The sequence below is a fragment of the Tamandua tetradactyla genome, chromosome 8 (assembly GCF_023851605.1).
Source record: "Tamandua tetradactyla isolate mTamTet1 chromosome 8, mTamTet1.pri, whole genome shotgun sequence".
In the NCBI taxonomy this organism is placed as follows: Eukaryota; Metazoa; Chordata; class Mammalia; order Pilosa; family Myrmecophagidae; genus Tamandua; species Tamandua tetradactyla.
In genome coordinates, this window is record NC_135334.1 from 73,387,385 (window position 1) to 73,408,020 (window position 20,636).

At 50.4% G+C, this 20,636-nt stretch overlaps 1 protein-coding gene across 6 annotated transcripts in view; it reads right to left on the reverse strand.

Moving 5' to 3' along the window:
- Positions 1 to 1,437: 1,437 nt before the first annotated feature.
- Positions 1,438 to 20,636, reverse strand: part of ATG16L2 (autophagy related 16 like 2) — a 29,431-nt gene continuing 10,232 nt past the window's right edge. For 3 of the 6 annotated variants that reach the window (XM_077113667.1, XM_077113668.1, XM_077113665.1), the window contains 17 exons: positions 12,952 to 13,051; positions 12,336 to 12,438; positions 8,630 to 8,703; positions 8,278 to 8,529; positions 8,121 to 8,186; positions 7,727 to 7,843; positions 6,518 to 6,580; positions 5,812 to 5,920; positions 5,311 to 5,416; positions 4,538 to 4,608; positions 4,152 to 4,223; positions 3,913 to 4,033; positions 3,449 to 3,554; positions 2,539 to 2,688; positions 2,271 to 2,318; positions 2,075 to 2,176; positions 1,438 to 1,731 (listed from right to left, as the gene is read on the reverse strand). In XM_077113667.1, the coding sequence (XP_076969782.1) occupies positions 1,644 to 1,731; positions 2,075 to 2,176; positions 2,271 to 2,318; positions 2,539 to 2,688; positions 3,449 to 3,554; positions 3,913 to 4,033; positions 4,152 to 4,223; positions 4,538 to 4,608; positions 5,311 to 5,416; positions 5,812 to 5,920; positions 6,518 to 6,580; positions 7,727 to 7,843; positions 8,121 to 8,186; positions 8,278 to 8,529; positions 8,630 to 8,703; positions 12,336 to 12,438; positions 12,952 to 13,051 (1,748 nt within the window). In that variant the 3' untranslated portion in view covers positions 1,438 to 1,643. Of the gene's footprint in view, positions 1,732 to 2,074; positions 2,177 to 2,270; positions 2,319 to 2,538; positions 2,689 to 3,448; positions 3,555 to 3,912; positions 4,034 to 4,151; positions 4,224 to 4,537; positions 4,609 to 5,310; positions 5,417 to 5,811; positions 5,921 to 6,517; positions 6,581 to 7,726; positions 7,844 to 8,120; positions 8,187 to 8,277; positions 8,530 to 8,629; positions 8,704 to 12,335; positions 12,439 to 12,951; positions 13,052 to 14,928; positions 15,136 to 20,636 lie in introns of those variants that run through there. The other 3 variants (XM_077113664.1, XM_077113670.1, XM_077113669.1) reach the window with 3 other exon arrangements.

Sequence of the window (20,636 nt, forward strand, 5' to 3'; positions counted from 1 at the left end):
CTGTTGAGCTGTGTTCCAGTAAGCCTTGATTCTTGAAGATGATTGTGTAATGACACATCAACTTTTACAATGTGACTGTGTGATTGTGAGAGCCTTGTGTCTGATGCTTTTGTCCAGGATGTGGGCAGATAAGTAAAACAATATGGATAAAAAATAAACAATGGGGGGGACAAGGGGTAAAATAAATTGGGTAGATTGAAATACTAGGGGTCGGTGGGAAGGGGGGTAAGGGTTATGAAATGTATGAGTTCTTTATTTCTTTTTCTGAAGTGATGTGGTGTACTAGGGATGATCACAGTGATGAATACACAACTGTGTGATTTTATGAGCCACTGATTGTACACCACATATGGACTGTTAAGTGTGTGACCATTTGTCAATGAAACTATTTTTTTAAATAATAAGGATAAAAAAAACAATAGGGGAATAAGAACCAAAATAAATTGAATAGATTGAAAAATAAAAATTTTTTTTAAAAAAAAGGATAAAAAATAAATAACAGGAAGATACATAACATGGGGAGACTGAAAACTACTGGTCAATGAGAGGGAGGGATAAGGGGCATGGGATAAATAAGATTTTTTAAAGCCCATCTATTTCTGGTATACAGCATTTTGTCAGCTTTAGCTAACCAAAACAATCCCCAGAGGTGACTTTGTAAAGTGAAAACTAAGTGAGTTGAGAGTTCAAAAGTGGTCTACAGTCACCTTTGAATCATCTGAATAGACACCCAGAGTTCAGCCCCATCATTCAGAGACAGAAGTCTCCTCTGCAGCCTCTGCCACCTCGTGCCCAGCATGGCCATCCTGCTAGATCCTCCCTGCAAGTGCCCAGCCCTGGGCTATGGATGGGAGTGGGGTGCCCAGGCTCTGCTCTGCTGGTCTGCCTCACATTCAGGGGATTATTGTGTGGATTGGCCAGCCCATGTTGCCCTCCCCACTGCACAGACACACAGAGGCCACTGCCCGCCCCAGCCCAGGCTCTGCTTCTGAAATAAGAACATGGCCCCACCCTAAAGGCAGGCCTGGTTTCTCAAGCACTTTGGCATCACTTTCTGGTTTTGGAGGACCCTTTCCCCCAGGGCCCTGCTGGGCTGCCCCGACTACTGCCTCTCCTGGGAGCCTTCACGGCCTTTCTTCAGCCTGTTTACTCTGAGTACCTGATGGAGGAGCCTCCCCAACTCAGTACCAGAACCCAACATAATGATTTTTGCCTCAGGACCAGGTTGGACCAAGAGTGAAATTCCCATGGCTCCAAGCACCCCTGCCCTTTGCTGCCTCTGGGCTGTTTCCGCAGTGAGACTTGAACAGCACGTGCACCCAAGCCACAAACAAAAAGGCATTTCTGAACCCTGAATGCTGCAAAGAGGTAAAGAGACACCAGTTTGGATGCAATCTTTTTTCACTTTTGTGGAAAAAGTAAGAGGACTGAGAGAACATTTTTTTAAAAAAATACTTTACTTGCCCAAACCCACACTTTGTTTTTAAACAAACAGGCCAAGTCCTATCAGGCCTCTCTCCTCCCTACTAAGTCCCCTGAGGCCACCCCCACTCCCTCTGCCCCCAATGCCCAGCCTGTGGAGCACTGGGAAGCTGTCCTTGGCTGAGGACTGGAGCTCTAGCCCAGACAGGTGAGTCCCGGCCCTAGTGCCAGAGCACAGCCTTCCTGCCCTGGTCTACGCTCACCACGTGGCTCCCAGAGTAGCACCAGGCCACAGCATTGACAGCAGTGCTGAGGAGAAAAAGGCAGAGCTTCAGATGGTGTCAAGTGCTGGGCCTGCAACCTGGCTCTCCCCATCACTATTGGACATGGGCAGTTTGAGGCCCATCTCTGAGCCATCTCCTCATCTGTAAAATGGGTTCCCAGAGCTAGGTGAGAAGGGGCCAAGTGCATGCACAGGGGAAGGCACTTTGTGAATTGTGAAGGGCTCTGGTGGAGTAGACAGTGTGGGAACAGGATCCCAAGCATGTCAGAACCTACAACTGGCTTAACATGACTGGGGCCACAGTAGCACTAGCCATAGTGCTAGGGCAGGCAGGTGGGTGAGTGGTGGGTGGGTGGTAGTCAGGCTCACCAGTGGGGCCCCCGAAGGCTGCTCTCCAGTTTCCCAGTGTCTACATCCCAGATGTAAAGGGTTCCATCACTGGAACCTGCCAGTGCATAGCTTCTGTCCGGGCTGGAGTGGCCATGGTAGAGCAAGGGAGAAAAAGGGGTCACCAACACATACACAGTTGGTTGGGGCATGCCAGGCAATAGCCCTATGTTCTTACCTGAACACAGCTTTGGTCCAATCAGAACCACACTTGAAGCCATCAGCCCTGAAGACAGACAGGGTCCTGGATCAAAATGGAGATAACCCCCAATCCCTACCCACCCCAGTCAGGAGCATCAAAGCTTCCTCTGTGTCAAGTGTTGGGTACCTCAGTGGCCTCCAGAGGAGACCCTCAGCTGACAAGGCCCTGGAAAGCCTTTAACAGGGACAGAGAGACCCAGAGGCTGCTGCCATGGCCAAAGGGTCAGCAGGCATGAGGCTGGTACCTGAACACCTGGCGGATGTTGCTGACACGCAGGTCAATGACCTTGAGTGTGTCATCACGGGAACAGCTGAGCAGATGTAACTGGTCGTGGCTGAGGTTCAGGGAGGTGACCCGGCCCTGCACAGGAATGACCTGGGTGCAGTGGGGCCCCCTGTAGAGCAGGGACAGGGATGGGGATGGGGAAGGGCCCACTCAGTCAACTCCTGTCATGTCAGGGCTGGGTGGGGGAGCTTTCCAGCTAACAAAACCCAAAGGCCAGGACCTTGGAATGCTGGGCTCAAGGATACCATGCCTGCCCTCCCTTCACCCACTGCAGCCAGCCCCTCCAAGTTGGAACTTAGGCAGCCTCTGAATTGAGAGCTGGAGCCCCTGAAACCCTTGGATCACTAAAATAAGCAAAGTAGCATAGGAAGGAAAGCACTGGAAAAAAAAGTCTGTTTTTAAGAGAAAAAGGAAGGGTTGCAAATAGCAATCAAGAAGACCAATAAGAGTCTGAGGCAGGCCCAGCACTGGTTCCAGTGTTTGCTTTTAGAAAACACTCAAGCCCAAGGTTGAGCTCTTATGTTTAAAAAAAAAAAAAAAAAAAGCCAACAATTAAAAAAATGTCCTTCTTTTAAAAAATGGCTAACTAAATGGAGAAAGGTACTTCTCTAGCCTGGTTGGCAAGGCCAAGGCAGAGTCCCACAGTTGGACCAAAAGCCACTAAGAAGATGGCAAAGCACCTCAGTCAGCTAAGTCCCCAAGGTGTGACACCCAGCATAGAGAGGCTCCCAGCTGGCAGTGGCAGCTCCCAGTGTTACCTCCTCTTCAAGGTACCCTCAGCGGCTCCTCATACCAGAGCCACAGAAGATAAAGACGATGCAAAAGCACTGTCCCTATGCTTCCACCTCCTGCAGCCTGCCACCTGTCACCTGCTGTCCCAGAACCGGATCTTCTGGTCATTGTGGCCACTAATGATGACATGGTCTCCACACACCACATCGTTACAGTAGGAGAGGACGTTGATGGTCCTAGAGCCTAGGGACCAAGGAGCAGAGCACCAGAGCCTCACTGAAGGCTGCTGGAAGAAAGCCCACTGGACATATGGGGAAACTGGGGCCCAGAAGGGACAGTGTCCTATCAAGACAAGAATCTAGGCCTCTTGCTTCCCAGCTCAGGGCTTGCTCCACCTCTTAGTCACCCACCCAAAGCCTGAGAAATCTAAGAAACCAGGCAGAAAGTATTGATGGGGGATAAAGAAGGAGGGCCTTGGGACCTTTTACCCTAAATGCCTGTGAATCTCAGAATCACTCCCAGAGATCAGGCTGAGGTCCCTCATGTCCAGGCTTGGGGGGTCCCAATGGGTGGGGAGTGGGAGGTGGGTGCTGGGCCTCACAGTAGGCACGGCCAAGGTCCCACTCCTTCACTGTCCGGTCTCGGCTCCCAGTCACCGCCTGGTGCCTTGTTAGCTTGAATTTGGCAGCTGTCACCTTGTCCGAGTGTCCAGACAGTGTCTCCTGCACACACACCCAATCCCAGATGTGACTCAAGGGCATGGTCAAGACCCCAGAGCACACCCCTGATACTAAAGCATGACCCCTGATGTCCCAGGCTGGCTCCCTATTCAGGCCTCACCTTGGACTGTGCCTCCCCCACCTTCCAGAGCTGGGCGGCTTTGTTGTAAGTGGCTGCCAACACTTGGGAGCCCTGGAGAGACGGAGGGAAAGGAGAAATCCTGGGCCTGGCCTGCCAGCAGCAAGAGCCCTGAGGCCAGAACACTGGGGTAGGGGCTGCCTCACAGCTTCTCACACTCGCAGACCACCAAGAAGCCAGACAGAAGAGTCTCTAGGCCCAGGGAGAAAGATGGTGTAGTAGAGTCCAAAGGCCCAATTCAACTATCCCCATGATGTTCTCTCAGGTCTCAGAGCCTCCACCTGCCCCGAAAGACTGTCTGCTCCCAGCAAGGTGGAGACTGGGGCTGAGGAGAGACTAGGCCATGCCTTTGGGCAAAGCACCCTCACCGAGGGGTCAAAATCCACGCTGGTGATGCTGCCACCTGCTCCCTCAAGGGTCTGGCTGGCCTCCAGGCGACCTGAGGGGACCAGAGAAAGGGACAAGTGAAATGAGGTCACTAACTTCATGAAATACAGAAACTGGGGTCTGAGAATAGGAACACTTTCCTCTCCAAAGTTAGAGGACAAACAGAATAGTCTGGGAGCCTAGGCTGGAGTCTATACCTCCCCTAATGCCCAGCAAGGAGTCCCAGAAGGTGGCTGGTCATTTAACAGGATTAAAGAGGACCAGAGAGGAGAAAGGAATGTCCCTAGGTCACACAGCAAACCACAGCCAGGCCAGTTAGAGACCTACCTCCTCCAGTAAGCCTCTAGGAGGTGGTCATGGCTCCCCAATATACCCTCTTCTACAGAGCACAGAGCCTGGTCCAAGGTAAATAGTTAAATCTGCCTCTTAATTGGGTTCCAGGAGTTCAAATGATGCTAGAGATGATCTGGTGAATTGCAGGGGCTTGATCCTCAAGGGTCTCTCCACTCACAACAGGGTCCCCCCACCTCCGCCCACATGAACCAGCATCTGAGCTCAGCCCTCCCCACCCTGCAGTCTGGTCCCTTCTTCAGAGCAGTGAGCCCAGAGTCGCAGCGACCTTAGCCACTGCCCACAGGAATGTTCCAGGTGGGGAGCCACAATGAGATCTAAGACCTTTGCCCACCAAGGAATAAACTGAGGGAAAGGTCTGGAGAGAAAACCCTAGGTTGGCCTACAGGGGAGGGATCCTTACCTCCCACGATAGTCCAGAGGTGGATAAAGCGGTCAGCCCCCCCGGTAGCCAGGAGGTTGCTGTTAGGACCAAAATGAACAGCATTGACCTCAGAGAGGTGGACATCCTGTGGGGAAAAGGGGAAGTCGGTGCCCTATGTCTTCTCCATACACAACTCCCTACATCAGTTTACATGCTCATTCTCATGTGCATGTGTACACATACATGCACACACATGTACACATACAGCCTGTTACTGACCTGCTAGTCCCACCCCAGGTCTCTCTGCCCAAACCTTGAGTCTCAAACTTAGGCAGACCCAGCCCACCACATCTCATCCCTTCTGCTTGGACTCCCTGCCTCTCCCTCTCCAGTCCAGCCCCCTGTGAAGTTGTGGAAGGAAAATTCCTGCTCCTGCTGAAGAGTCCAACCTTGTCCCTGTGTCCCTGGCCTCTTTGGACCACCCCTGGTGCCTGCATTTTTCATAGCAACACCCCATGCCTGGCCCAATTCCTCCCTCACCAGCACGTCTTGAGCCTGTGTTGGAAGGCGGGCAACCACGCACACAGGGATGCTCTGGTATCGCGGCTCAGGGACTCCCCCAATTGAGTGACCTCTCCTTTTCTTGAAACTGGGGGGGGGGGGGGGTGAGGGGACGGTCAGGAGAGCATTCAGCAAGCTCCTCTGAAGCAGCAATGACAGGAAGCAGACGTGACAGGAATTAGACGTGGAAGGAAAGAGAACACGGCTGCAAGGTACAGTAAGCACATTTCCCAACCCAGCAGGTTAGGGTGGAGATAGGGGCGTGGGGGCATAGAAACAAGGCAGAGTCAGTGGGTACAGAGGAATCTAGGGGCTGGAGTTTCAGTCCTGATACTGCTTGGCTCTGTGTCTTTAAATGAGTCCATAATATTTCTGAACCTCAGTTTCCCAATGAAGTGGTAGGTCCTCTCTGGCCCCAAGCTGGAGCTGCTGGTCTCCTGTGAGGACCTCAGATGAACGACAGAGCCTGGTGGACAACTGGGCAAGAGTTGGGGATGCAGCCATATACCCAGTTCCTGCCTCTGAACCTCTGGGGCCCAGCAAACTCAAATGCAGACAACTGGGTAACACATGATGGACAGACTAAGCCACATACACAGACCACCTGAGCTGGGGAGCTTGGCACAGGGCTACAAAGAGCCACTCCTCACATACGGGTGTACACACACAGCACATACGCACTTACTCCAGGAGACCCTTCACCACATCCACGCAGCGGGACAACGTCAAGGAGGTGGCGGAGGCAGACCTGGGGCAGAACCATGAGAAAGACACGCTGAGGGACTGGCCAGTGGGTGTGAAGAACAGCAGTCGTTCACCCTTACACCCTGCTACGGACCTGGACGCTCAGAGAAAGACACGCTGAGGGACTGGCCAGTGGGTGTGAAGAACAGCAGTCGTTCACCCTTACACCCTGCTACGGACCTGGACGCTCAGAGCCTTTCGAGTCAGAACAAGTACTTGGCTCCTTGGAGACCATGAGAGTGGGAGCAATTGAGACCAGTCATAAGAAGATGGAGGAAGGGAGGAATCTGGCAACAAAATTCTCCCAGTCTCCACCAAAATGGTAAGAGCTTCCCCACCTCTAACGCTCACAAACACTGGAAGGTTGAGCTGGGGCCTAAGAGGAGGGAGAGGGAAGCAAGGTGCCTCTACGCTAGGATAGCACAAGGCTATTCTAGGAGATAGGGCATCCTGGAGTGACTTGACGCGCCTGAGCTGCCGAAGACTTTGGGGACCAGGGTGCCTTATGAACCTCCCCAAGTTTCCTTCACTGCCCTGAGGCCTAGACACTGGAGACCTACAAAGAAAAGCTGAAGGAGAGTCTTTAGACTGGGGAATAGAATGAAGAAGGGGCAGCCTCAATGACAGGCAAATCAGGACAGGTGGGACCAAGTAGAGGGGTACCCAAGCACCAGATCCCCAATTGGGTCCCACCCCTTAGAGCATATACCTACAGATGCTCACACGTTCACACGCACTCAGATTATGCTCAACCAAGCTTGAATATACATCTGTGCTCTCAGGTCCCTGTGTACTTACACACTTACACATCTGTGCCTACCTACACATGCCTGGCAAAGCTGAGCCCTGGGCCTATGCGCAGGTTCCCTCATTGTGATAATACCCTTCCACCAGCTGGGTACCCCACCCTTAGAGCCCTGGTCCTGGGATGAAGGAGAGAGGTGAAGATAGGGCCTGGGGTCCTTGAGGTGGCAATGACTCCAAGTGGCTCTAGGGCATGGGAGGTGAGACCTCTGAGGTCTGAGCTTATTCAGTCTCTCCCTAAGACCCCTCCCAAACCAAAGGTACCCCAAGGTCCTATAGGAACACTCTGGTGGCCCGCAGGTTTGGGACCAACTCCAGGCTCTAGGACGCCCACCTGAGTCCTCACCTGAAGGGCCTCTTCCACTTCTTCTCACAAGCCTCACTTTCCAGGTACACCAGCTCAGCCACCAGGGCCGGTGTCTCAGCCCCATGTCTGACCACACTGCCTAGGGTGTCTGGGCTCCTGGGAGAAGGAAAGAAGATCAGGAAGGCCAAAGGACCAGCCCCTCCTTATCCTAGCATGGTGATGATGTGAAGACCCAGTGATGTCTCCTATGACTACACATCTCTGTATGTATCCTGTGGGCTCCCTCTAACCAGGGCCTTATAACTGATGGTGCCTGTGCACCCCACAGTCAGGTGCACGCCTAACAGCATGGGTGGGTGGGGAGTTGTAGGCAGCGATTCAAATTCAGCCCAGCAGTTGAGGCTCAGATCAGGCAACTCTCATCTCCACCTACTCGCTGATGTTCACAGTCTTCTTGGCAGCCTTCTTCAGCTCCTGGGACACCTGCACCTGCTTGGCCCTGGGGGAAGAAAAGCACCTTGAGAGTCCAACACAGTGGTTCCGACTAAGCTGGGCGCCCCACTGGGGGCAGGGTCTATCAGCTGCCTTACCTCTCCCGGCGCTCAATGCGCAGGTTGCACTGGGCAGCCGCCCGCGCCTTGACCTGCACGAGCTGCTTCAGCAGGTGGTGCGCCTCTTCCTCAAGTCTGCGCAGTGCCGCCTCATGGAGTACCGCGTGCGCGCGCAGCGTGTCATAGGCCGTCCGCTGCGCTGCATTTAGCACCAGCCGCTCCCCCACCTGCCCAGCCAGCTGCACCCGCGTCTCCTCCAACTGCGCCACGCGGGCCCCATGAGCTGCCAGGCTGGAGGAGGTTGAGAGCAGGAGCGCTGGGTCCGGGGCCTCCTCCTGCCCACTAAACCCGTCTCAAAGCAAGGCCGGGGACCCTCTCCCACCTGCCTCACCTGCTCTGCCGCTCCTCCAGCTCCGACTCCAGGGCTTCTAGGGCTGCTCTCTTCACCACCACCTGATAGGCCATCTAGGGGCAGTGGAGGGGCCAGACAGGTGGGCGTGGGCACCTCCATGTGGGCTCACACCTGGCTCCAGCCCCACTGTGGCAGAAAAGGCTGGTGGAATGGAATCTGCTACTCCCCCCTTACTGAAAAGAACGCTGAGGCTCAGAATGGTTTAGTAACTTCTACAAGGATGCACTGCTGTCTCATGAGACAATGGCAAGGTCCTGGCCTGGAATCTGACATAATGTTTTAATCCTGGCTATGCCACTTATTTTCTCTATGACACTGTGATAATCATTTTACCTCTCTGAACCTGCTTTGTTTCCTCACCTGTAAAATGGAATTGATAGCGCCTACCTCATAGAGCAACATGGAACTATTATGAGAAATAATATTTCAAAACAATTGCAAACATTTATATACCCTTTGCAGTATGCCAGATCTTGTCCCAAGCACTTTACACACATTAACTCTTTTAATCCCCAAAACAAACTCTAAGGTAGGACTTGCCATTCTCCCCATTTTACAGAGAGGTTAAATGTTTTGCTCATGGTCACAAAGCTAAGTGGCAGAGCTGACATTTGAACCCAGGCTGCTTTACTGCATTATGCTCCAAATACAGGGCTGGGTTGCAAGAGGGTTTCAAGGGATGTTCCTCACCTCTCCACCACTTGGCTTCCTGCACCCCCATCCACAGCTGGCCCAGGCACAGATCTGAGACCAGCAAGGAGTCCAGGGTAGAGGCACATAGGCTAAAAACAAGAATGGACTATGAAAGCCCAGACTGAATACAGGAGCTGCCCCCACAGCTCAGGAGTGGGAATGAAGGTCATCTTATCCATGCCCCTGCCTCACTGAACATTCCTTCAACAGTTATCAACCATACATCATGCCAGGAGCTGGGGAAACCACAGAGATGAAGTCCAGCTCCCACCTTTTGGCGTGGATGTGTCAGTGGGAGAGAAAGACACCAAGCAAAACAATCACCACTAGTGTGGCTCAGGAAATAACCCAGGCTGTGGGCTCTTGTTGCTACTTGTTCCTGTGGGGTTTTTGCAGGGGGTCCAGTGAGGGACAGACTGAAGAGCAGGACTGAAGCTGTCCACATGCACTGATATACCTCCATGTGAGCAGTCCCCAGGAGGACCCAGCAGATGCAAGGTGGGGCGCCTCCGTTCATATCAGACCTGTCTCGTGGTATTTACAACGTTTATAATTCCTCTTACCACTGATCACTGCCTCTACTTCTTCTCTTGCCATTTGTTTTGTTATTCTGTTCAATATTTTTACTTGATGCTTCCCAAAATTCAAATTATAGAGACAGAGAATAGATTTAGTGTTTGTCAGAGGTTAGGAATGACTGGGGGCAGGGATGAGTGATTCATAAGGGGTACCTGGAGGGAAGTCTTTGTGGTGATGAAATAGTTTTGTATCTTGATGGTTACATGAATGTGTATCATAAAATATATACACACTCTATACCAACCCCAATTTCCTGACACTGTGTACTGTAGTTGCATAAGATGTAATGAATGGGAGAAAACGGGTGAATGGTATCCAGGACCTCTCTGAACTATCTCTGCAACTTCCTATAAATCTATGATTACTTCAAAATAAGAAGATAAGATTAATGATACACGCTTGTTGTGATACATGAAACAGCACAAAGGGCAAAGAAAAAGCCATTCCACCCACCTCTGCCATATCCAATGGGAACCAAGTGGTGTGTGTGAGGAAGTGACTGGGAGGGAGAACTGAGGACTGAGGGTACAGAGAAGGGTGTTCCGGGGACCGTGAGCTCAAAGACAAGAGAGTGCCAGGAGATGCGACAGGAGGATGGAGAACTCGACTAGGGAACTCAGCTAAGGAGCTTTGGGGGATATATATACACACTCCTATATACTCCATCCTAATAATGGGGAGGGAAGAGAGTGGGGATGAAAAGGGCTTTTACTTGTAACTCGGTGGGCTTCTGTTCTCTTTGAATTGTTCACAATACATATGTATTTCTGTATTAATTGTCTTTTTTAAATGGAGATGATTTTTATTAAAATATATCACTCTAAATGTTGTATGGAAACTACACTGGGGAGTGGGGAGCAAGGGAAGAGTCATCCAGGGAGAGATAAGGATAACCTGGACCAGGCCAGAGATGATACTAGAAAAATGGAGAGTTTGGGATTTGGATGTAGAGTCAACTTGGCCTGCTGACATGACAGGATAGAGCACTGAGAGGAGTCACGAGTTACCTACGTTTCCAGCCTGGGTAAGTGCCCACAGGTAAGAAAGGATGGAGGAGAAGGCATGGTCTGTGGTCTTAACAGCTCATTTGCTCTACAAATACTCCCTGAGCATGGACTGTGGAAGCAGACCCCAGGGATACAATGGCAGTCAAACTAGAAGCATCCCCTGGCATTGGGGTGCTTATAGCCCAGAGTGGGGGATCAGCTGTTTAAGAATCGCCTACAATAAGGGCTGTAAAGGAGAGGCTTTCGATTGGCCTCATGCCCTCCTTCCACACACTTGCTGGGCAGATGACTTGGCATGCCATCACCGTATATGTTTTCACGGGCCTGTACAGTCTACTCTGGTGAACCGGAGGCTCCACAAGACCAGGTCTCGTTTACTGCTGTGTTCCCTGGCCCTTAGATACAGCAACTGTCAATAAATATTTGTTGAAAGAATGAATGGAGTTCACAGAAGGAAGATTCATTGTGGAGCGGGGTTCAAATCCTGGCTCCACCTTTCTAAGCCTCAGTTTCCTCCTCTACAACTGTAAGATTGTGGAGATATTGTTTAGCCCAGTGCCAATAGGGTGTTAAGTCTCAAAACAATGTTGACGGTATTATTATATTGGAGACAGCGAGTGTGATTTTAGATGTGGCATCCTAGAAACAACTGGGCAAGAGTTTGAAACTCAGAAAGGGCTGGGCTGGAGACGAAAGTCTGGGAGTCAGCACGGAGAGAAAAGGATGGAGAGCGATAAGCCCACTTGGGAGAGTGTAGAGGGATAAGGCAGTAGAGCCCATATCAAGCATCAAGGATCATTCACATTTAAAGGAGGAGCAAAAAGAAGGGAAAGCAAAAGAAGTAAGTTCAAACAGCCAAAGCAATGAGAGGAAAACCAGGAGTGTGGAACACCATTGTAGGGGGTGGGATGGGCAATGATGTCAGGTGGAAATACCATGCCCTGCCAATGGAGCTAGACCACTCTCTTCATTTAGTCTGCACGTGTGTATTGAGTAGCAACTGCAGAGGACAGGCTCTGGAGTTTCTGGTGGGTCTGTGGGTCAGGGGATGGAGGCAAGGGGTGCAAGTCGGGGCTGAATTGGACCATCCTGGATGGTCCACACTTCTCCTTAAGGTTTCACCTCATTCCCTCCACCTGCTGTTGAAGCTCACTTCACCCTGAGCTGCCAGAAGCAACTTACAGAGTCTTCTGACTCTTACCTAGCCTCATGACAAGGACTGGTACACAGCTGAGGCCCACTCAATGCATGCAGCATTGGACAACTTGAATAATGCAGCAAATACAGTGCCCTTCACTCACCTGCTAGCCCCTCTGGGCATCCTACACACATGTACACACACACATACACAGAGTGCCTGCATCTTGACCCCACCCCATTCTGTCTCAGACCCCTACCCAGCCTACCTCACCACAGACCAGTCTGAGCCTCTCCTCCTCTTCCTGCCACTTCATCCTCAAAGTGGCTAGTGATGAAACTTGGTCTAAGTCAGGCTCAGATGCCTCTTCCCTGCCAACAATCAGAGAGTGGCACTCATTTTCCCTCCATTCATCCCACTTCCCAAAGGCACCCAGGGTGACCACATGAAAAGCCTGAAACAAAGAGCACTTAACTTTCTTCTGGGTAAGACAGAAGTCAGCAAGCCAATGGTAGAAAGAGCAATCTCCAGAAACTGCTCTGCTCTGGAATTCCCCCAGGCCTAAGATTCCCTGGCCAAGGACCCACTTTGGGACATGAGCCCTAACCCCTTCCTGGTTCTCACAGAATAGCGAGCAAGACCCTTTAAGAAGACAGTGGGTAAGAAGCAGGGAGGCAGAGATGGACTGAGAATGGTGAGGGAAAAAGGAGAGCCTAAGCAGCAGACCAGGGGGAAGGCTTGGGAGCCCACATCCCCCATCCCCTGGGCAGCAACCAGGGGCCAGGAGGTATCAGGGAGAGAATGAACCACGCGAAGGCAGTGGGGGCAGGGCCCGCATATAGGCAGCCCATTGTGACCACAGATACACATATATATATACTCACCAGGGACCCTGGTGGGTGGTGGGAGTGACATTGTTCAGCTCCGGCTGCAGCTTCTCTGAGAACTGAGCCAGCACCTCAGCCTTCTCCAGGAGACGGTTATCTGGGAATACAAGACAAGACGGTGAGCATGGGCAGAGACAGACACTTTCCAGCAGACCCCCGGCACACAAGTAACCTCTCCGCTGGGAACATTACATAACTAAAGAAATGGGAAAGCTACTGAAGGGCTGGGCTCTGCCCCTTGCCTAAGGGATGTTTGTGCAGCTCTAATGGGAACTTCAGCCTTGGCACAGCCTCCTCACAGCACTGGCCCTCAGGCCTACCCAGAAGAAGAATGCCTGACTCCCCTAGGGACAGAGAAGAACAACCTTGGCTGGGGAAGAAGATGGGTGGGCAATGCCTGCTGGGGATCCTCCAGAAAGGAAGGGACCTGGGATTGACTCTTCCTTGCCCCAGTGTAGATCCTGGCCCCATGGAGATGACAGAAACCGAGTAACCTCCACCTGCCTATGGTCCTGGGCAAGTCACTTCCCCTCTAGGGTATTTACTGTACTGAAAAATATGAGAACTCCTTGAGTTTCCTGGTGTCTGCTACAAACTATGGAACATACCCCCTTCACTCCCATCCACAGTCACTTCCTCATTTCTCACTAGTTCTGAGTTAAGGGTATGGGGTGGTAAGCCCAGGCCTTGCTTCTCAGCTTTTCCCTCACCCTGCCTGTCACCTTAACTAAAGTTCCTGTGTCTGGCCTAGTTCTCACCCAAAACCTTATCCCAGCCGCCAGAGCACTGCAGTGTACCCCTCCATCACCACCCACACAAGTCTAAACAAGACGCAGTTATACCCAATTTACAAGTGAGAAATCGGAGCCTTAGGGATATGACCTGCCCAAGACCACAGAGCAGGTCTGTACCTTCAGTCTGCTGGATTTCAGCCACCCAGGTTTCTCCAGTCCCTAGGACTGGAAACTCCCATGAGGGTGAGAGATGACTCCCTCCCTAAAATTGCATGGTTACATTGTCCATCAAAGCAGTGAGAAATGAGGCTTGTGGAGGCAAGGGGCTGGCCTCACAACCCTGGGAGAGGACCAGTGACCTGGAACGCTACAGAGAAATCTCCCAGAGCAAGAGCAGCAGATTTGGTTGGGGTAGAGTAAGGAAGCTTAAGAAGAACCCAACAGTAGACTAGTAAGGGAGTGGGAGGGATTGTGGTCACCTCAGGCAATTTCAGGTGACCAGAAGCCAATACACAGATGCACACTTGTTCACCCCACCTCAAACTGCCCACACCCCCCCTCCTAACCAGCTCCAGGAACAACTCTTTGAGAGTTGTCTCACTGCCTGGACTCAACCAGCTTCCTCACCAGACTGGAGCCCCCTCCTCCCTAAGGCTGGGGTTGACTGGGCAGAGGTGATCCATAAACCTGCACCAGGATCAACTATCAATGGCAGAACCTGGGACTCAGCTTCTTCCCTAAAGATTCAGGGTTTCACTTGATCGGCCAACAAGGAGCTCCTCTGGACAGCCCTGCAGTCCTTCACTGGGCTATGGGGAACAAACGGACTGACCTGGGGACCGCTTGGGATGGGGAGGCACAAGAAACCAACACCCGCTGACGAGTCTGTGTCTAAGAGACCATGAGGGGCGGGCCACGGTGGCTCAGCAGGCAAGAATGCTTGCCTGCCATGCCAGAGGACCCGAGTTCGATTCCCGGTGCCTGCCCACGTAAAAGTAAAAAAAAACAATAAGAGGCCATGAGGAGGGAGGCGAGCACGGGGCCAGGAGGGGGCTCCGCCCAGCCGCTCCTCTTAGAGCCCTTTCTGGAAGGGGTAGAAATTCTGGAGGAGGTAAGGGGTGCCAGATAGGAATAGTCACGCGGGCAACAGGGTTTGGAGACGAGAAGGGGTTGGTGCATTTGGGTCCAGCCCTAGGACTCAGACTGACCCGTTCCCCGCTCCCGGAGCCCCTCTCCTCACCCCCATCTTCTAAGGCCCCGGGCGCACTCACAGGCCGGCACCAGCTCCAGGAAGAGTGCCTTTTGCGTACGGTCCCGCTGCCGCAACTGCCGCACAATATGGCGCTTCCAGGGGGCGGCGGGGGCGGCAGGGGCGACAGGCCCTGCCATGGCGGGTCCCCACCGCCAGCACCGCGCGGACCTCGGACCCCTGCCGGCACAGCCGCGGCGTGGGCGGGGCGTCGTGGGGACTCCGTGACGTCGGGGCCGGGCCGCGGCGGGGGAATCCCCGGATTGTACTAAGCGCCTTCACGGGGGAAAAACGGAAGGCAAACGCGGGGACCACCGCCGTGTCTACCAACCCGGGTTCACACCCAGAACATTTAACTGTGTGGGAGCCCCAACCGATGAGGGGTAATAGTTGGGAACCGGCCTGGAGCCCAGGCGGCTCCCCCCACACCTGTTGGTGCACGCCGAAGGCGGGGCCTCCGGGCCCAGAGTTCCTTAACCCTGCAGCGCCCGCGCGGAGTTCAGGAGTAATGGACGCTCACTGACGCCCCCTCTGGGCCGGGCCAGCGCTCTAAACTAGGGGCACCGGAACCCCTCACACTCGTGCCCAGCCGGGGAGTTGTTCAAGATTTAGAAGGGGAAGGAACACAAGGTAAACACAGCATGACAGTGAATTAAGAAAGCAGAGAGGAGGAAGAGGCTGAGGGGAACGACGTCGCGTTTCGGAGCTGGTGGTATTTGAATTGGTCGTGACAGACGAAATAAGTATTGGCCAGGAGGAGAAAAGGACTCAGTCTAGGCAGCAGGAAGAACAAGTGCGGATCTTCAAGTACTTAAAAACCCCTGGCGGAAAATTCAACAAATGGTGCTGCAACAAGGGGTACTCACATGGAAAAAGTGAAATGTGACCCCCACCATACAGCATACAAACTAAAAAACAAAAAACAAAACCTGGCAGGTTCATGGAATGCCGAGGTGGAGGGTTTCCCAGTTTGGGGAAATTTTAGTTCCCTGAGAGTAAAGGGCACAGCTGATTTCACCTAGCAAACACCTGGCCCAAAGAGGGGAAGAGGCTTGCCTGAGGTGGCACAGGAGTGGGTGGCTGAGCTGGCCTTCAGGGCTCAAAGGTTCAGTCCACTTGGGTGACCTCTAGAGGAGCAGGCATCTCTTATGAGTACACTTGACACTGAATCATGGATTGCAGAAACTGTGGTAAAACTGTCTCCAGCAAGGCCTCTGTCCAGAGCTCTGCAGACACAGGCTGGTGTGAGGAATGAAAGGAGAGATTCACTGGGCCCAGCCTCACCCTGCAGAGCATCGTGTAAGGCCCCAGCAGGCCCTGCTCTTAGTGGTTGAATACAAATTGCCCATCCCCAGGAAATGAGAGAAATTGGGGGATATTGAGAAATCATGCTGCCCCTAGAGGTGACAGGTTTGTTGAGACACAGCTGGAGTGGTTCATAGGACTTGGGAAGCAGTAAACACCACTGACAGTACAGGAAATTGCACACCACTCAGCTCTGAAACCACAATGAACTGGACTCATTCCTTCACATAATACTGTCTTGACCCCTTGTGGCCTTTGCACATGCAGTGCATTCTCTTTGGAACACTTTCCCCTCTACTCTGCAGATGGGGTCACCTGCTCCAGGAAAATGTTCCTTCCCCTGCACTGAGTTACACCTTCTCTGGCCCCAGCTGCAGGACCCCTATAGCTCCTGCAGGCCCTCTATCATCACAGTTATCACACCATGTTATCATGTTATCTGTGGGTTTCCCTTTGGGGCAAGACCTGGGTTTCATTTATCTCTGTACCTCTCCATAGCCCCAGCCCAAGCCTGGCCTGTCTGTTGAAGGATGGGTGGTGGGTGGTGACCTTCCCCAGAAGTGTACTGTTCTAGTTTGCTAGCTGCTAGAATGCAATATACCAGAAAAGGAATGGCTTTTAAAAGGGGAATTTAATGAGTTGCTAGTTTACAGATCTAAGGCCGAGAAAATGTCCCAATTAAAACAAGTCTATAGAAATGTCCAATCAAAGGCATCCGGGGAAAGATACCTTGGTTCAAGAAGGCCGATGAAGTTCAGGGTTTCTCTCTCATCTGGAAAGGCACATGGCAAACGCAGTCAGGGCTCCTCTCTCGGCTGGACAGGCACATGGCGAATACGGTATCAACTGCTAGCTTTGTCTCCTGGCTTCCTGTTTCATGAAGCTCCCCGGGAGGCGTTTTCCTTCTTCATCTCCAAGGGTCGCTGCTGGTGGACTCTCTGCTTCGTGGTGCTGCAGCATTCTCTGCTCTCTCTGAGTCTCTCATTCTCCAAAATGTTTCCTCTTTTATAGGACTTCAGAAACTAATCAAGACCCACTCAGATGGGTGGAGACATATCATCCCCTAATCCAGTTTAACAACCGTTCTTAACTAAATCTCATCAACCAGGGAGATGATCCCATCACAGTCCCAAATACACAGCATTGAATAGAGACTATTCTACCTTTAAGAAATGGGATTTATATTAAAACATGACTTTTCTTAGGGGGCATACTTCCTTTCAAACCAGCACAGGTACCTGGAGGCCCATGGCCAGGAGGTGACAGGGATGAGTTCCCCCAACACTGCCTGGCTCTCATGTGCCTGGAGACACCAGTAAAAGGAGCTCAGCTGTGCCCATTAAAGGGCATGTTGCTGTAGGCAAAGGTGCCCTGTTTTTCCCAGGTAAGGAGGTTGTGCTGGTTTAAAAGGATGTATGCCCCCTAGAAAAGCCATGTTTTAATCAAAATCTCATTTCATAAAGATAGACTAATCCCTATTCAATACTATATGTTTGAAATTAATCGGATCCTCTCCCTGGATGTGATTTAGTCAAGAGTGGCTGTTAAACTGGATTAGGTTATGACATGTCTCCACCCATTTGGGTGGGTCTTGATAAGTTTCTGGAGTCCTATAAAAGAGGAAACATTTTGGAGAATGAGAGATTCGGAGAAAGCAGAGAATACTGCAGAAACACGAAGCAGAGAGTTCACCAGCCAGTGACCTTTGGAGATGAAGAAGGAAAACACCTCCCAGGGAGCTTCATGAAACAGGAAGCCAGGAGAGAAAGCTAGCAGATGACGCCGTGTTCACCATGTGCCCTTCCAGCTGAGAGAGAAGCCCTGACTGTGTTCACCATGTGCCTTTCCAGATGAGAAAGAAGCCCTGACTGTGTTCGCCATGTGCCTTCTCAACTTGAGAGAGAAACCCTGAACTTCAGCGGCCTCCTTGAACTATTAGATTGGACATTTCTATAGACTTGTTTTAATTGGGACATTTTTCTCGGCCTTGGAGCTGTAAACTAGCAACTCATTAAATTCCCCCTTTTAAAAGCCATTCTGTTTCTGGTATATTGCATTCCGGCAGCTAGCAAACTAGAACAGAGGTCAATGAGGGGCAGTGTTTCCTAACCCTTTCTTGGTTCACAAAACACTCAGGAAATTTAAGATCATTTTGTCATTTTTTAATAGTACATGATAAAGAAGATATATGACTAAAAATATTTATCTTACATCGTCAGAACTGTATATTTAAAATAAAACTTTAGATAACATTCATGATATATGAAGAAAATGTTCTGTTTTTCACATTTAACATGCTATCTAATTTGTCTTAATTATATAAGATAAACATGACTCAATGACCAATAAACAAAAAGTTATTACATCATGTTTTGTGGGACTAATGTACTTTAAAATATAAATTGAAACTTACACCTGTTAGGCATCTCCTAGCAGCCAGAGTAATTGCTCCAAAACTTAAATTAGATCATCTTCCTCTATTTAAAACCTCCAAAGGCTTTCCAGCATATTCAAAGCAAATTCCAAACTCCTTGTGGAGACCTTCAGGGCCCTGCTTGGCCTGGCCTCTGCCCACATCTCTGACCCTACCCCCCTTCTATTCTTCACCGGCATTTACAACACTGAAATCACACTGCCAGCCTCAGTCCCACTTCAGAACCTCTGTCCTGGCTGCTGCCTCTGCCAAGTACTCTTTTCCAGATCTTTCAGGGACTGGCTCCTGCCCACCAATCAGGTTTCAGAAGCCCTTCCCTGGTTACGCTAGCTGAAATAAGCCCCATCCCAGTCAGTGTCTGCCATGTCCAGTTCTTTCAGAGCACCTACCACCCTCAGAAAGGATCATGCTTCTGTGCTTGTTTAGTTTGTTATCTGCCTTTCTTACCAGGCTGGAAGTTTCAGTCAAGTCAGCCTTAATCCCAGCTCTGTCTTCAGCACCTAGAAGAGGCCTTGGCACCAACAGAATAGGTGAACAGTAAAATATATATTATTGTTGGTGTGGTATTAAAAATATACAAAAAAAAAATCATTTGCATGGCCTGATGTTAAGAACTCTTGAATTCAAATTTGTAGCTATCTTTTAATTTAAAAAATGCCATTTACATAGCAAAAAATTCAAATAGTCTAAAAGGGTAGGCATTGAAAAGTGAGCCCCTTCACCCTAGACCTTCATATGGGTCAGATAGGACAGGCTCTTCTGTGGTCTTTTAGTTATTACACACTACTTGTGACGCCCCTCCACAGGGCCTAGGTTTCTGAGAGCATGGCCCCTGTATTCCGAAACAATCCAACAAAGGGGAAGAAGAACTGCTGGTCTTCTGAGGCTTAAGCCCAGAAACTAGAGCTAGATCACGTCCTCTGCATTCTATTGGTCAAAGCCATCACAGCCCAGCCAAGATTCAAGGAGAGGGGACAAACACCCCACTTCTCAATGAAATGACTGTCAAAGAATTTCTGGCGATCTTTACTCGGCCAAATGGGATACCAAATAAACCTCCAAATCTCAGTGGCTTACCACTACAAAGGTTTATTTATCACTTGTATGCTAGAATATTAGACAGTGTTAGTGTACTTCCCTCCTCCAGCAGTGATTCAGATCCAAGCAGCTTCCATCCAGCATCTCTATCACCTCAAAGTTCTTTGATTCTAACTGCACAGATAAGGAGAAGGCAAGGCAAGGATGGGTGAAGGGCAGGAGAGAGTGGGGAAAGGATTCATACTGACACATAACTGCCTAGGACTCGAAGTGGCCTGAAGTGAGGCATTTTTCTGCCCACATTCCCATTGATGAGATCATGCCCACTAGGAAGGTTGGGAAATGTAGTTTTCCCATGTACCCTGGAAGTGAAAAAGTGGGCATGAACATACTGTTGCTGACACATACCACTTCCCCAGTCCCCTTCTCTAAAAGCATCACTTTTAACAGCATCATTTAAATCCTTCCAGGAATATTTATGCATATGTAAACATAAAAAATGCAAATGGTATTTACAAAGCATGTATACACTGTTTCATACTTGCGTTTTTATGTAAAAATATATCTTAGACAACTTTCCATATCAAAATATATAGTTCTAGCTCATTTCTTTTAAGGCTGCAAAGCATTTATTTTACTGTATGAATGTACTATAAATTATTTAGTCAGTCCTCTATTGATAAACATTTAGACTACTTCCAATTATTTGCTTTTACAATGTTACAGTGTACAGCTTTGTACATACATCTTTGCTTACATATATTAGTGTATTTGTAGGACAAGTTCCTATAATATTTAATATAGCTATTCAGTAGTTCTCATATATCCCAGTAACATTCAATTAGAAAATGTACCAAGAGTAACAAAAAATAACATACTTTAGGAATATCCCCCCCAAATGTACGAACTGCAAATGAAGAAC